Source organism: Lepidochelys olivacea (assembly GCF_965140295.1).
Source record: "Lepidochelys olivacea isolate rLepOli2 genome assembly, chromosome: 1".
In the NCBI taxonomy this organism is placed as follows: Eukaryota; Metazoa; Chordata; order Testudines; family Cheloniidae; genus Lepidochelys; species Lepidochelys olivacea.
This window is the reverse complement of record NC_140411.1, coordinates 134162797-134180573: the sequence shown is the minus strand read 5'-3', so window position 1 is coordinate 134180573 and position 17777 is coordinate 134162797. Positions and strand designations below refer to the sequence as shown.

General features: G+C 43.2%; 1 protein-coding gene across 2 annotated transcripts in view; it reads left to right on the top strand.

Annotated features, from left to right (window-relative positions):
- The first annotated feature begins 13442 nt into the window (after positions 1–13442).
- Positions 13443–17777, top strand: part of GPR143 (G protein-coupled receptor 143) — a 34383-nt gene continuing 30048 nt past the window's right edge. For both annotated transcript variants that reach the window (XM_084617255.1, XM_084617256.1), the window contains exons 1-2: positions 13443–13756; positions 15402–15511. In XM_084617255.1, coding sequence (XP_084473381.1) covers positions 13513–13756; positions 15402–15511 — 354 coding nt within the window. In that variant the 5' untranslated portion in view covers positions 13443–13512. The remainder of the gene's footprint in view (positions 13757–15401; positions 15512–17777) is intronic.

Here is a 17777-nt window from a genome sequence, read left to right as displayed (position 1 = left end):
TTATCAGCCCAACCTTATTTAATATTATGATAAATGATTTCCCAATACAAATAAGTTCTGGGGTAGGTTCACTCTATTCAGAGATGATTGTGCTCTGTGGGTTAGGAGCAGGAATACTGACGTGGCAGAAAAGAGAATCAATAGAGCATTAGAAGAGTCCTCTGCCTGGGGAAATACATGGGGTTTCAAGTTTTCCATTGCTAAAACCAAAGGATTGCTCTTCACAAAAAGGAAAATTACAAAGGAATGTAAACAGTGTCTGTATGGAGAATAGATATAGTTAAAAGGTTCAAATTCTTAGGGTAATATTTGATACTAAATTATTTTGGAAAGATCATATAAACCGGAAGGATTAACCTACTTAAAAGGCTTTCCAGGACTAATTGTAGGGTGGATAAGAAAACACTGGTGATGGTACACAGAACCTTAATCAGCCCATTGTTGTCTATGGCTGCCAAGCTTTTGAGTCATCATGAAATTCTGAACTTAAAAAATTAGATTTAATAAAAAGCCAGGCACTATGAATTGTGTGTGGTGCATTTCTTACAACACCTATGTGCACACTCCAGGTAGCTTCTAGTGAAATGCCAGTTACACTACAAATTAAACTACTGGACTTAACTTTCTGGGCCAAAAGTAATAACAATGGCAATGATGAAAGTACCAAACAAACTTATGAGGATGTGGTGGAATTTGATAGGCCAACTATAGCATACTATATTGGAACTGCACATGCCATTTGACTTAAAGTGTGGATGTAGGAGTTGAACTACAAGGAAAAGCTGAATGAAGTCAAAACTTTCAGTCATTGGTAAAATTAGTTATGGATGGAAAGTTGCATGTCCAAATGTGAATTTAGATTTATTTTATAAATTCAAGGGGAGAAAAGAGACCGTAGGTATTAAAAAATGAAATATACCAGTATATATATGAAAGGTGGAGTCAATCTTGTCAAATATATATAGATGGGTCCAAAAAAAGAAAAATAGGCAAAATAGGGATGGCATATTGTATACCAAAATTAGGAATTAGTATATCTAAAAAGAATCTGCTTTTGCAGTGGTAATGACAGCTGAACTCGTAGCACTAATGCTAACCTTAAATTGGATCTGGGATGTACACCCAGCAGCAGTGGTCATTTTTCAGATTCAGTCTCAGGCCTTATGGTGACATAACAACAGAGTTAGTACAGCTGGGGATACAAGTAGCAGTACCTTGGATCCCAGCACGTCGGGATAACGGAATGAAATGGCAGACAGAGCAGCTAAAAACCCTGTAAGAAATGGAAGGGTTGACATAGAAATATTGTTGAGTGAACAGGAATTCAAATGCCTAATATAGAAAAATTTAAAAAGAGGAATGATAAAAAATGTGGATTAATGAAAAAAGATGAAATATATATATATATAAAAATTGTGCTCTAGAGTTGAGGATAATGACACACTTCAGGGCCTGGATAGGACTAATGAAGTGCTTTTGTTTAGGCACCTCAGTGGCCATGGTGGCATAAACAAAAATCTTTTTTAATAAAAAAAAGACACAAGGATGGACAATGTGCACTCTGTAAGGTGGAAGAAACAACTGATCCCCTTTTGTGTGTATGAAAGGGCTTTGCTAAAGTAAGGGGAAAGTTTTCTGAGGCATTCAAATGTCTGAATTATGTTATTTAGTAAAACTATCAGGAAAATGGGGTAGCATAACAAAGTCGATGTTACATTACTTGAAGGACACGGTGGAGTGAAAGAATATAAACCATTAAATATTTAGGAATGATAGTTCGTGGCAGCTATAAATGTTCACTCAAGTCTGTTTCACTATTAAAAATAACGAAAGAAAAGACAGAAAGAAAAGGGCTGCAGGGAGAGAGTCTGCAGTCACTCTCTTGGAGGTAGAAGAGGTAGGAAGTGGTCCAGAGAGGCTGCAAGGCATCTGAGGGAGTAAACCTTGGCTGTCAGCTACAGTGGGCTGGAATCCTGAAAAGAAGGAAGGCCTGGGTTCCCCTACCAGCCACCAAGAAAGATAGAGTGAAGCACCCTGAGTCAGGGAAGACCTGCTGTAAGGTCATTGGACTATAGTTTGGTTGAACTCTGTTACCCTAGAAGGGGTGACTAAAGTGTGATGTGGCAGACATGAGGCAAACTCAGGCGGCTGCCTCAGATGCCAGACTGTGGGGGGGGGGGGGCGCCACTAGCACCCAGAGTCTAAAAAATTGTGTCTGCTGCTGGTGCATATGTATTCTCTCTGCTCTAGATGCACAGAGATGGTGGAGTGCTGTGCTGGAGGAAGGGGAGCAGAAGAGATAAAACAGGCAGGCAGGAAAAAAGGTGAGAGGGAATAACAGAAAGCTGCAGGGAGAGAGAGGTTTCAGAGTAGCAGCCATGTTAGTCTGTATTTGCAAAAAGAAAAGGAGTACTTGTGGCACCTTAGAGACTAACCAATTTATTGAGCTACAGCTCACTTCATCAGATGCATACTGTGGAAAATACAGATGATGTTCTTTTCATACAAACCATGAAAAAATGGGTGTTTACCACTACAAAAGGTTTTCTCTCCCCCCACCCCACTCTCCTGCTGGTAATAGCTTATGTAAAGTGATCACTCTCTTTACAATGTGTATGATAATCAAGGTGGGTCATTTCCAGCACAAAGTGATCACTTTACATAAGCTATTACCAGCAGGAGAGCGGGGGGGGGGGGAGGAAAACCTTTTGTAGTGATAATCACCCATTTTTTCATGGTTTGTGTGTATAAAAACATCTTCTGTATTTTCCACGGTATGCATCCGATGAAGTGAGCTGTAGCTCACGAAAGCTCATGCTCAAATAAATTGGTTAGTCTCTAAGGTGCCACAAGTGCTCCTTTTCCTTTTAGGGAGAGAGAGGACGACGAGCCTCTTATCTACCTCTCTAGCACCCCCAGGAGCCTGGACTGATTAACACCAGCTTCTCAGGGAGCTTCCTGTGTCCTGCTGCTTCCCTGAAGCCACTTGAGGAGAACAGGCAGTCAACTGAAGTAGTAGGAACCAGTTAGGCACTTAAGATGCTGATATCTTCCCTCACTCAGGCCCTGCTACCAGCCTGCTTATTTGTCCCCTTCAACTGAGTGTTGAGAGCCAATAGAGCTGGCGCAGGACAACAGTCATGAGTGAAAGAAGAAAACGCCCCTCCGGGGCAGCATTCAGAAAAAGAAAGCAAAGGAAGCTTTTCTATCTAAGCGGGAAGGAGCTCTCTTGAGATACATAGACACAAATGTTCACGGTGAGCCTTCCAGCCCCAGTGAGGATGTGAGTGGTGAGGAGATGCCTGATCTTCCAGTTAGTCAGAGTGCAGGTGACTAGGCAGCTACTGCAGCATCCATATCTCCATTTCAAATGGATGTAACCATGCACATTCCTGAAGAAAAGTGTAGATCAGAGAAGAGTGTGGTGGAGGCGCAAGAAACAGCTGCTGCTGAGTTTAGTTCCTTAAGTCAAGATGATCCAGAACTGTGGACCCACTTGAGCAGTAGCCTGAGGGACTTCCTTGTACTGAATGGGCCACGGCAAGTGAAAAACTTCATGTTCCCCAAAGACAATGAAAATAGAAGTTTCCATCCAACACATTACTGGCGTGAAATCCCCAATGGTGACAAAGTGGAGAGGGCATGGCTTACGTACTCAAAAACCCAAAATGCTGCATACTGTTTTTGTTGCAAACTCTTCCAGTCTAATGTTCCAGGCACACTGGTTTCTACAGGAACAAAGGACTGGAAAAATCTAGCTAGAAATCTGGCATGCCATGAGAAGGCAGCAAATCACCAGAGAGCACTCCATAGGTGGAAAGAGCTTGAGATGAGACTAAGGTTAAAGGCCACCGTAGATGATCAGCATCAAGAGATGATTGCATCAGAGTCTCTTTACTGGCAAAATGTTCTGAAAAGGCTCATTGCCATTGTGAGAATGCTTGCTGCCCAAAACTGAGCACTGTGGGGCACTTCAGATCAGCTGTATATGCCAAACAATGGTAACTTGTTTATTCCCCCACCCCCCACTGTTCCTCAGACGTTCTTGTCGACTGCTAGAAATGGCCCACCTTGATTATCACTACAAAAGTTTTTCCCCCCCACTCTCCTGCTGGTAATAGCTCACCTTAAGTGATCACTCTCTTTACAGTGTGTATGGTAACACCCATTGTTTCATGTTCTCTGTGTATATAAATCTCCCCACTGTATTTTCCACTGAATGCATCCGATGAAGTGAGCTGTAGCTCACGAAAGCTTATGCTCAAATAAATTTGTTAGTCTCTAAGGTGCCACAAGTACTCCTTTTCTTTTTGCAAATACAGACTAACACGGCTGCTACTCTGAAACTTTCCTTAAAATTGTGGAGCTGATGGCTGAGTTTGATGCTGTACTCCAGGAGCATCTAAGAAGAGTCACACCCAAGAAATGAACACACACCACTACCTTGGAAAAACAATTGAAAATGAGATCATACAGTTACTGGCAACAAAAGTCAAACAGAGATTGTGGCAGATCTGAAGTCTGTTATTCTGGATTGCACACCTGACATCAGCCATAGGGAACAAATTACTTTAATGGTGCATTTTGTAAGCACAAGAGAACCTAGTGAAAATGTCCCTGCAATGGTGACTGTCAGAGAGCATTTTCTAGAATTTAATGACATTGATGATACTACAGTACCTGGTATGACAAATGTGCTTCTTATAAAGCTGGAAGATATGGGAATTGCGATAGCTGACACAAGAGGTCAGGGCTATGATAATAGTGCCAACATCAGAGGAAAGAACAGAGGATGGATCCGAGAGTTAAACCCTCAAGCTTTTTTTGTCCCATGCATTCATGTTCTCATTCATGTTCTCATATTTTGAACTTGGTGGTTAGTGATGCAGCATCAGCTTCTAGTGAGGCTGCTGAATTTTTTAATGTAATTCAAAGCATCTATGTATTTTTCTCTGCATCAACGGCAAATTTTGGAGCAACATCTGGGAACATCCTCTCTGACAACGAAACCACTGAGTGCCACACAACGGGAAAGTCAAGTGGAGGCGGTAAAGCCTATCAAACACCAAATTAGGAAAATAGATGATGCCATAGTTGCCATTATGGACGATACTGCTATGACAGGAACTGTTCATTGGAGAACAGTGGCAGAGGGAAATGGAATCACCAGAAACATACATAATTTCAAATTTCTGTGTGGCTTAGTGTTGTGGCATGACATACTGTTTGAAATAAATGTTGTAAGCAAGAGCCTCCAAGGTGTTGACCTTGATATATCTGGAGCAATGGAACAAATGGACAAAGCAAAGTCATACCTACATCTTACCGGTCAGATGAGGGATTTCAAAACGTTCTGAAGAGTGCACAGAAGTTGGCAGAGGAAGCTATTTTCTGAAGCTATTTTCCCACCCATTCAAGAATACAAGAGTCACCGAAGAAGAAGACATTTTGATTACGAGGCACGGGATAATCCCATAAGAAACCGCAAACAACAATTCAAAGTTAAATTCTTTAACCAGGTGCTAGATTGTGCAATACAGTCAGTTGAAGAATGTTTCATGGAGCTCAAGGAACACAGCAATATATCTGGGATGTTGTATGATATTCCAAAACTCCTCACTATACCTGAAGAAGACCTACACCAGCAATGCAGGGCACTAGAGACAGTGTTGACACATGATGACATGCGCGATATTGATGTGAGTGATTTAGGTGATGAACTGAAAGCCCTTTCAAGATACATTTCAGCAGGATCAACTCCAAAGGCTGTTCTGGAATATATGTGCACAAACAAGATGACCACCCTCTTTCCAAACGTTTTCGTTGCTCTGCGCATACTTCTAACACTTCCTGTAACAGTTGCCAGTGGAGAACGCAGTTTTTCCAAGCTGAAGTTAATAAAAACACATCTACACTTCACAATGACACAGGAGAGGCTGGTCAGTCTTGCAACCATCTCAATAGAGCATGAGCTGGCCCAGACTGTGGACCTTGCAGTTCAAAACTTCGCAACCAAGAAGGCAGAGAAAGCACCAGTCTGATTATTCAAACAGATAAAAATGCCAGTGTTTACTATACAGACAAGAAATGTTACATTTGCTGTTCAGTTCCTTAAAAGTGAAGTGTTACTTAAAATTTTTGAACAAGGCATTTGAAGTTGTTAGTTCTCCTTTATTGGGGTAGGTAGCAGAGCAGAACCATGAGAGAAGTAGAACAGGAAGAAGGCAGAATTGAGACCTTTCAAAGTTTTGGCCCAAGCGAGGGGGAATGGGGGTGTCATTTGAGCTCCCCACCTCAGGTGCCAAAATGTTGTGGGCCGGCCCAGGTGGCAGAAGGCCAAGTTGTGGGAAGAGATACCACTGCAGCAACTTAGTGAATGTTGGCACTGGGGCACCATGCAGGAGGCTGCTGCTATGCCATGCCTAGTCATGAGGAAGAGCTCCTACAGTGAGTGAACCACTTCACAGGGGGTGAGCTGGGGTACGTGGAAGATGTATACATTTAGATGGGTAGGCCTTTAACATCACACAGCAGGCCTACAGGGAGGAGTACAGTTGGTTTAGTTTTTCTGAAGGGAGACTCAGCTTTCATAAGTTTGGGAAATGCTGTCTCAGGTAATGAGCCCAGTTGAGGGAGGGGGAGACAGCATGAATCAACTGAAGAAAACACCAGCTTTAATATTTATAAGTTAATAATGGTCTTTATGGAACAGCCTTGAGTACTGGCAAAGATGCTATGAATAATGTATAAAAAGATCAAGTAAGGAAGGTGCTTCTTTCACATTTTCCTTTTACACTATTCCGACATTGTGGGTCCCTTCAATAGATATTTTAATTACAGTTTGCTTTGCACACAAGCATAAACCATGCTGCACTCATTAATAGTCAAGGACATTCGCCTCACATTTATATGTTTTAGCAGCCTCTTTATTCTCCTTTGGGACTTGGAAAGCCAATATTTCAGCTTAATGATGAAGGTGGACTGAACTGAAGGTTGGCTTTCCAGGTCCCAAAAGAAAAGAAGGAGTGATTTCTGAAATACATGTATGAAGAGAATGTGCTTTGAGGAGCACACAGTGGCAGATTAGCCACTGGGCCAATGGGGCTGGTGCCCAGGAGCCCCAGAAAAATCGGCACCCCTCCACGTCCCAACCCGCTCCGCTTGCCCAGCACTCCTGCCAGGGAGAAGGGGAAGCCCCTGCGCCCCGACCCTGCTCCCAGGCAGGAATGCTAGGCGGGCAGGGGAAGTCCCCATGCCCTGATCCCATATCCCGTGCAGGTAGGAGGGCCTCTCACTTGCTCTGGCCCAGGGGCCCCAAAAAATTGTTATCCGCCTCTAGGAGCACAGCTTCTCCACTTCAATATAAAGCTGTAAATGCATAAAACAAAACTGGGATTTTTTGTCATGCAATGTCCTAGTTATACTTTATACAGTTGTTCTAATGTCCTATTTATACTACTTTGCTTTTTACTATGCAATTTATACAGTGTCTTGCTTCTCTGCTTGCTACGGTATCTCTCTATGGTCCCACAATAGCATATGCCTATTTATGACACTGTTAAGGTACAGAGAAGAGATGCATTTCATGTTTATGGCGCTGATCCAGCATCATCAAATCTAATGGGAGTTTTCAGTGAGAATAGGATCAAGCCATTGGTGCTGGAACTAGGGTGCTGGAGTGCTGCCTCACCCCTTGGCTTGAAGTGGTTTCCATTATATACAGGGTTTACAGTTTGGTTCAATGGCTTTCAGCGCCCTCACTAAAAAAATTGTTCCAGCACCCCTGGATCAAGCCATGAAACAATATCTCACTTTTACTGGCATACCACATGTTGTTCAATTACAGGCAAAAACACTTCTCTGTTTACTTACTGTTTTCCCTTTCCTGCCTTTTTTCCCTTAGGCTCCTAACTCTTAAACCCTTATCTTCATAAACACAACAGCCCAAATTATTCTCTGGTGTAATATCACTGAGCCTGATTCTCTGGCCTGCTCTGGCTCCTCCTCTGTATATTTAGACTGGTGCATGGAGCTCAGAAACTGGCTAGATCTTGCCAGCTAAACATTTCCCTGGGATTATGGGGGGGCCCAGAATTCTGGCAGATCTGTGTCCCAGCTTGACTTAACCCCTCCCATGTAAAGGCATCTTTGCATGTGCCCTGGCACCTATCCATATATCAGTGAGTCACTTCATTTTCTTTTTGAATCAGATATGCCATATGTGTCCTGCCTGCAGCAGGAAGGATTCAGTAGAGAAATCATTTACTCCATTTGTAAGTAATTGTTTAATTGAATTAAATCCTTGTATAAGTATAACTGGGTTCATAGAAGAATTAGAGAAGTTCATGGGGGATTGATCCATCAATGGCTATTAGCCAGGATGGGCAGGGACACAACTCCTTGCTCTGGGGACCCCTAAACCATGGACTGCTGGAAGCAGGGACTGGATGACAGGGGATGGTTCACTGGATAAATTGCCCTGTTCTGTTCACTCCCTCTGACACAGGCCACTGTTTGAAGTCAGGATACTTGGCTACATGGACCATTGGTCCGGTCCCATATGGCCATTCTTGTGTCCTTAAGGGTAGTGGGAGAGAGGCTATGAGGAAGTTTTGGGGCTGGTTCCCACTCACCGCCCTGACAGCACCTGCTGCCCGGGCACCTCTGCACACACAGCCTCAGGGAGGGCAGAAGCAAGGGCCAGAGAGCAGAATGGCTGCATGCAGTACTGCTCCTCTGCTGCGGGGAACTCTGGGATACATCTGGAGGACTTCTGGGACCCAAGTCAAGCCAGGGCTGCTTGCACATAGGAAAGTAATAGGGCTCGGAACCTAGGTCCCAGCTTAACATGGACTTGGACCCTTTAGTCCTGCAGGGTTCTGCGACCCTCGGTCTGAACCCTAGGTTTGCACAATTGGTGGGTGAACGCAAGGGAGGTTTGTCTTGAGCCTTACATTGCTGTGTAGACATACCCTAAGCCTCCTGAATCTGAGGCCAGGCACTGCCCCTGGCTGGGATATCTAGGTACATCCTTGGGGTGCAGAACCTCTGTCTAGCACTCCCTTCTTAGAGCTGAGATCCCCATGGTCCAAGTGTCTAGGCCCCGTGATTAGTGCTTACCCCTCAGATTTAAGCTTAGGCACACCCTCCCCCAGAACTCCATCCACATCTGCATGCTGTGACAGCCTATATTCTTATGGTTAGCCTATACTCTTATGGTCACCACTTTTACAAGACTAGGATAAATTTTGGACAAAGTGTGCCTTGTGAAGTATCATTTGAAAACTCACACTCTTCTGAACATTATTGTCCTGGTAAAATATTTGTAGCAACATTCTATGAGACAGGAAAGTAATAAGTTTCTACTGTATAACATTGCTGTAACACGTTCCAGAGCTAGAAAGGCAGGCCCAAACCAGCTCTTCAGTGATAAAGACACACTAGCACCCCCAACCAGGTATCAGCATAATCAACTGGACAATCACCTAGTTAAATGTCTATTCCTTAGCAGGAAGGAAGATGTGAATAAGGAATTTACATTGCATCACAGGAGTGTTTCAAACCTCATGTCCACAAGAGACTACACTCTAGCTTGGGTTAATCTTGGAAGAAGGGAGAGGGATATAAAAATGATAGACAGTGACCTCCAACTCATCTCTCATCCTCCTGTCTCTCTGCTCATGGCATCAACCACTCTTAGAGAACTGAACTAAGAGGGGAGTGGTCCCAGGCTGAAAGGAGATGCAGCCTGTGAAATTTACTGCAACGTACAGTGAGCAAAACCTTTGCTTTTAAATTAACTTAGCTTGTTAAATTAGGTATTTGCTTGAATATTACTCTTATTTTCTTTTGTAACCAATCCTGACTTTTATACATCACTGATAATCTCTTAAAATCTACCTTTCTGTAGTTAATAAACTTATCTTATTGTTTTATCCTAACCAGTGTGTTTGGATTAGAGTGTGGGGAAACTCCATTTGGGATAACAAGGCTGGCGCATTACCATTTTCCTTTGATGAAATAATGGACTTTCTGTGGGCTTGCATTGTTCAGCAGTGTGCTGGACGTACAAGATGCACATTTCTGTGGGGGACAAGTGGGACTAGGAATTTGCAGGTGTTGCCCTGTATGTAATTCATGAATGACTGGCCAGAGCGCTCATGTAACTTAGCTGGGAGTGACTTTACATGCTGAAGGCTGTGTGAGCAGGCTAGGAGTGGATGTTCTGACAGCAAAGAAGTTTAAAAGGGACCGCAGGCTAGAGAATTAAGAGGACATGCCTGTTCAACAGTCCAGATTATACCCAGGGGAATGTCAGACCTACCCATTGCTTTAGCAGAGTCATCATATTTCCAAGAGTCTCAGATGGAAAAAAGGATGAAAAATGTAATAATGAAGAAAACCAAACAGGTGCGAACGTACCCAGTGACTGCATTTTTCACATTTTCTTGAATAAGCTGGTGATATCCAAAATTCAAATGTGATCCTGATCTTTTTATCTTTATGTATACATAATTCCACTAAGCACAATGGCAGCTTTGTGTGCACAGGGACATTGTATGCTCTCAGGCATACAATGAAGCATGAGATCAATACTACAGACTCCAACGTGGCATACTGAGATATTCTATAAAATTTTTCATACAGCTCTGCCAGCGTACCAATCATGATTATCCAGTCCTGAGCCTAAGTGTATATATTACATTGAATTGTGAGGTCATTTTATCATGTAGAAAGACTTCCTCTATGAGCTACAGTGAAACCAAGAAAATCACTTTGTTTGTGACTAAGCTAGATTTGAATATACTGTAGATGTCCGCTTGTGAAAGTTGTCAGTACATTGACAAGTAAGAATTACATAGACTTTCTTTTGAAATTTGCTTTTCCTCCAAATAATTTCTTCTGTTTGCGTTTTGCTGCTGCTGTTCTGACAGGAAAGATGCTTGTCTATTTTGAAGTGGAATATAATCAAACAATGCATCCGTTTTTCCTTGTTCATTTTTGTGCTCTATAGGATGTCCACAAAATGGTTAAAGTGTGACCGACCGTTGATGCTGAGAAGTTTGGCAAAAGTGTTATGCTCTTAATGTACTACTCCTGAGGGATTTTGGCATCAAAAAATTAAAAATTCTGCACACAATATTTTAAAATTCTGCAAAATTCTGCAAGTTTTGTCAGTAAATAAATGTGTAGGCTCCAGCGTGGCAGTGGGGAGCACAGGCCACTGACTGCGTGGAGGTGGAAGATCACCCTGCAGCCCCCTCCCCACCGAGACACAGACTCGGCAGTGAGACTGCACCTGACCTTGACACACAGCGCAAGGGCCAGCCTGCCCCAGAAACACCCCGGGGCCCTGCCCCTCCATGCCAGGTGTAACAAGCAGGCAAGAGGGACAGAGTCTCAGTCCCACCCTGCCCTGGTCCCCAAATCCAGGTGTGGGGCAGGCAGACTTAGCCTGCTAGGATCCAAGTGTGGAAAGGCTTATTGTGGGGGGATCCAAGTGTGGGTGAGAGGGTTTTGTGTGGGTTAATCTGGATGCGGGCAGCTCAGTGGGAGGAGAGGGGCCTGGATGCACAGGGGCTTGTTGGGGGGTTCTGGGTGCAGGGGTAATGGGACTCTGCAGGGGAGTCCAGGTGAAGGTTGTTGGGGCTCAGCAGCGGTGGAGGGATCTGGCTGTGGGGGACTCTTTGAGGGAGGGTCTGGATGCTTGGTGGGAGTCTGGGTGCAGCTGGCTGAGTCTCAATGGGGTGGGGGGTCTGGGAGCAGGGGGGCTCATTGGGGTGTCCAGGTGCAGGGGGTGGAGCTCAGCAGGGTGAGGCTCAGTGGAGGGTAGTCTAGGTGCACGTGCGAGGGGTTTGGTGGGGATCTGAATGCAGACGGTGTGGGGCTTGGTCTGGGGGGGTCCAGGTGTGATCCGGATGCAGGGGTTCCAGATGCAGGGGGTGAAGCTTGGTTGGGTGGGGGTTCTAGATGGGGGGGTGAGGCTCAGTGCGGGAATGTTGGTATGGGGGGGGGGTCGAGATGCCTGGGAGTTAGGCAGATGAGGGAGCAGTTCCTCGTACAGTGACCCCTCCCTCTGTGGCTGAGGAGCAATGGGAGCAGGACATGGGAGAGGGGGATGCGAAGCTTCGTGCAGCCAGGGGAGATTTCTAGGGGTGGGTCTGACCCAGCCCCAGATGTTCCTTACAGGGGAAGAGGAGGTGAGCCTAGCTCAGGATAGGAGCTACTGGCTGGGACATCCCCTGTCCCGCACCCTCCTCCCTGCAGTGATTTACCTCTCAGCTGGCTGCTCTGGATGCCTGAACCGACATGCCAGCACTGCTTGGGAGGGATGCATGACCACTCTTGAGGCTTCTCTTTTCTTCCCCATCAGAAAGTCATTTTTTTTCTGTGAGGAAGCAAAAAAATATATGGGGGACATGAATTCTGCATGCACACAGTATCACAGAATTCCCCCAGCGGTAATGTATGACCAGTCAATGAGAATCATTTTGGTAATGTGATGCTTGTCATTTAGGGCCAGAACTTGCACCACTTAAAAAAAAAAGGGTCAGATTCTCATTTGCATTCAGGCTCTCAGACTTCCAGAACAATGCCAAGTAGTCTCAAACTGGGAGTACATTTACACTAAATTTAAGTCCACGTTACATTGTTAGTATAATGTAAATTGGTCTTAGTTTAAGTGAGAATCCACCTGAATGGAGTATTTTAGTTTTTCCATTTACGTATGCAAGTCAAACCAAACAATACTGCTCAAATTCTGAAGCTGGGCATATCAAATCCTTGCAAAAATAAAAAACTGCTCATGAGAAATCCATAGCCCACAATTTTTTCACTGCTGGATCAGCCCACAGCGTATATATTGTTTCATATATGTTAAAACTTCCCAAGTTCACAGTTTAAAAGGGGTTAAGAATAATAGCTTTAGCCTTGTTTTTACCTTCCTGATTCTATGAGTTAGCATTTCTGATTTTAACGAGAGAGGTGGATCTGAGGAGTTGGGTGTGGATTTAGGTTACCTCCTCCTTTTCCAAAAGTCTGGGAGTGCTTGGGTTTGGACCCAGAGCTCAAGTTAATTTGCCGTAATTAAAGTACGATGTGTGGGATGGGGTTAATTGGGGGCTAAAAGAAAATCTAATGCTCCTACCTTGGGGCCTCGATGCTTATCCATTTTACACCATCTTCAGTGCTCCGAAGGGCTTAGTCCTCCCTCATCATATACTGTGCAAGCAGAAATATCGGAGTGAACTGTTGCCAGTGACTCAGAGCAGGGACGGGGTATGTTTCAGATTACAGTGCAATGGTGTTGTTCTGATCTGATTTCCTTTCTAGGGAGAGGCTGAGAGAGGCAGCTTCAGGGGATTTAGCACGAGCAGCAGCACATGATCCATCAGTCGCGTGATTCTCACCACTGAAGGCTAATGGGAAGGATCAAGTAAAAGCTAAATCTCCCTTGCAGAAGCAACAGCAGTTTTTTCTGCTCCTTATCTTCTACCACCACCCAGACCTCCCATGGCTTCTCCCAGGCTAGAGACCTACTGCTGCCCCAACCGGGATGCAGCCACGCAACTGGTGCTGACTTTCCAGCCTGAGGTTTTCTGTGGGGTTTGCATTGGCAGTGCCTCAATCAGTCTGTTGCTCAGCATCCTGCAGCTCCTTCCCAAGCAGGGACAGAGTTCCCGGAAGATGCAAAAAGCTTCCTCTTCCACCACCATTCTTCTCTTCATCTCCGTTTGTGACCTCCTTGGTGACCTAGGTAAGGACCAGCTTGCTGTGCCTTGCCCTAGAGTGGATTCCCTCTGCCTGGAGGCAATGTCGCTAAATGGATCCATTTAGCAGCCGAAAGAGCTCTGGAATGGAAGTGTGTTGTTTCTGTTTGGCTGGAGGATTTGGGTTAAGGGATGCTAGGAAATAACGGGTCTTTGATAGAAGAGAGATTTTTTTGAATGTTAGGTTTAAAAGTTCAAATTTAAAATCAAGCACTCTTCAAAATCTGCACCTAAAACTAACAAAATCCAATCAGACAGATGTTGGAAGTTTTTTCAATGGCTGACAGCTCCAAAATTTAAACTGTCCCTAAAGACTAACTTTTAAAAACATTCTTTTGATCCTTAAACACTCCAAACAAAGGCTGTAGCATTATGAAAATGCCAGCTTCTCCACTAGGCAAATCCACAAGTACTCCTCGTTTTTTTTTTAAACCCAAGAGTGCTGGTTTAGATTGTGCTATAGATAGGGTATTGAAATCTATAAGAACCTTGCTCATCCAATACCCTGCCTGGTCACAAGGACAGAGCAGGCTGAGGAAGTTGAAGAATGAGGCAACATGCATGGGCACCCATGTGTCAAAACTAAAGTGGTGTCTAATTCTAACCTGCCAGACTATGAAATGTGCTGCCAAAGTATAAATGAACACTAATCGCACCATATCCAGAGCTAAATGCAGAACTTCCTCTTCGTCCAGGCTTTGCTGCAATCATATCTTTATTTTCACATTTTATATAAAATGATGAAATAAATAATATAAATACATAAATAATAATAATAATAATCTGAAGTCCTATGGCTGGGAAGAAGGGAGAGACACCTATAAGTATTGTTTTCTACCTTTGAGATTTGCTCAGATGATACAGTAAAGAGCACCTATATAAGAACCTGGATAGACAGCCTGAAAAGTGTTCCTTTAATTTGATGAGGCCAAAAATGTGAGAGAGGTTTTTCTGTTTGAATTATATTGACAAATCAGAACCAATTGTCTTGTATCATCTTTGTCTGAGACCCTTTGTAATCTTTCCTAGGCAGGGGTCAATTCTCATTAAATGGTATATAAAGCATCATGGGTAGTGCTATCACACTGTAATAAGAATAGACATCTTCACTGATTGCAAGCTGTGATGTCTTTTAAAGCAGTATTGGGAAATGTTATTTGTTTCATTCATTTGAAAAAGAAGAGAGGATTTGTTTGCAAAAATGAGAATAGATTAAGAATATAAAATACCTTTAATACTAAAATGTAAAGAGTTAAAGAGAAATGAATGTAAGAACATTGATATATGCAAATATAACAGTGAAAAGAAATAAAAAGAAAGTGCTTTAATTATGAGATTACTTTCATTTGATGACAGCCCGTGAGACGCTATCCAGTTCATTTTAGAGAAATGTGTGTCAATGTTAATGAAATGAAGTTTTTTTTTAAATAGACAGAACATTTTAGACCACAGCAACTTTAAACTTTGGTGCAGCATTCACTGATAGATTATGGTGGAATTTAATAAATGGAGTTGTCTTGTGCTCAATTCAAGCACAGTTCTTGCTTTGTTCATGTGTGAAAACAGGCTAGTGCAAGTATGTGACTCAAAACATATTAACACACCCAGAACACTAATGAATTTTCCCGTTAGGTATCATCTTCAGATCAGCAGTATGGATAGGCTTCCCTGACTTCATCGCAAACATCTCTGTGGTGAATGGAACTGATGTGCTGCCTTCTGCCTTCTGTGTGGGAAGTGCCGTAAGTACAAAACTCTTTTTTTCTTGTTAGGGACACTAATCTGGTAAAGGAAGCCTGCAGGACAAACTCTTCCTGATCTAAAGAAAATGGAACTATCATTCAGATCTATAAGTATAATGGGTTTCTGTCTCTCCCAAAGCCATACAAGTCTTGCAGGGTACAAGCGATAAAATAAGAGGGAAATGTATTAATTGCTCACGAGGTACAAGTATTGGCACGCCAGTGCTATGCAGCACCAGCTTTGAGTGGGAGGAGTGCAAGCTATTTCCTGAAAGCTGAGGCCAAAATGTTCACATGTGGGTGCTTAAAGGTAGGTGCTTAAATCATAAGAGAGGTTTGATTTTCAGAGGTGCTAAATACACACAAGCCCAGTGAAGTCAATAAGGTAATTCAGATGTACAGTGATTTAGGACAAAATCGAGCTCTGGGTTTGTATGGGACAAAGATAAATGGGTCTCTGAGTGAGGTACTTTGTAATTACATACTGTACTGTATGCTGAAAATCAGACAGGAAATCTCAGGTGGGGAGTTTATCCTTTTTGTGAAATGAAAAATATGTTTGGCCTGAATAATTTTGGAGTGCTTGAAAATCTCTTAGGAATCTCAAAGTGACAAAACTGTTTGCACGGGTTTATTACACTGTCATTCATACTTTAACTGAATGTGGTTCAAATATGGGCTGATGTATAAACTTAAATGGAATATAAATGCTATATCTGACCAATAGTCGTTCAATTCACAGTTTTTACAGTAATATGGAGTCTGACAAATAGGACAGAACAAAGACTTATGAAAAGCCAATGAGAATATTGAGTACCCAAGGAATTTCTGACCACGCACGTATAATTACAATCTAAATGTTGCTAAAGTATCTGTTTCTACACTAAAACAAAAATCTGATTAGGTTTCAAAAGGCATAATATCATGGTGCTGTACAGAAGCCTGTAACCAACTGCTACAAATCTGAATGATAATTTCCACATTGAACTATATGTACCATACAGCCAAAAAACAATCACACTACAACTTTTTCTAATCCCCCTCTATTTCCCATCACACACCTTCTCATCCTTGCCAGGTACAAGTAGAAAAAACGAGGGGGAACCATTATCCCTTGTTCAGTGTGTACAAGCTTGTATCATAGTCCAAGCCTGATTTTTTTAAATAAAAAGAGAAAACTTTGCCAACATAAAAATTTTGCAACAGTGAAGTGCCATTCCTAAAACGTCGTAATTTCACTGTGTTAACATTGAATGAATACTTGAAACAATTTTTTTTACCATTGATACTGTTTATTTTTTGTATTGACAAATAACCTGCTTCCTCCTCCCCTCTCCCACCTTATTCACATTCGAATTCATGAAACCACGTATAGTCACGTCAAATGTCTTTTAATCCTATTCTTGTTTTTGTTTAAAAAATAAAATGCCATGCATTCTGGCCTTAAACCAGGTACGCCTTGATTCGTCCCCTGAGGAGACCCCCCTATACAAGTAGGGGAAAGTGACTCCCAAGTAGATACACCCCCAAGAAAGAACAGATTGTGTTTACAATGCCACATTCCCAGAGGTTTCCGCCAGGACTGGTGGTTCTACTTGGTAGCCAGCAGAGGCTACCCAAGGGATGAGTAGAATGAAAATGCATCCACTTCCTGCTGACTTTTTCCCATAGATTCCAGGGCCAGAAGGGACCACCGTAGAGCAAATCTTTTAGAAGAATCACCACCAATCTTGATTTAAAAATTGCCAAGGATTGTGAATTTAACACAACTCTTAGTAACTTTTGCCAATGGTTAATTACTCTCATTGTTAAAGATTTATGCCTAATTTCCAACCTGAATATGTCTAGCTTCAGATTCCAGTCAGAGGCTGTGGAGCCTTTCCAAAAGTTGGGGGCGGGGGAAAGGGGGGGGCGCCCTCCCTGCCCCTTCTGTCTGAAGCCCGCCCATGGCCAAGCTAGAAGCCAGAGCAGGCCATGAACCGTGGACCCTCGGCCTCGGAGGGAAGAGGAGAGGCAGGGGCGGGGCCCATGGCAAAAAGTGGACAGGTAGAAAGTGGGAGGGCCATGGCTCTCTGCCCCCCCCTCTTCTGGCACCCCTGATTCCAACTATTGGATTGTGGTATACCTTTCTCTGCTAGATTGAAGAGCCCATTATCAAATTTATATTTCCCATGCAGACACCCTTAGTGTTCTCTTTTGTTAAGCTAAATAGATTGAACTCCTTGAGTCTGTCACTGTAAGACAAGGCACTAAAGGCACGAATCCT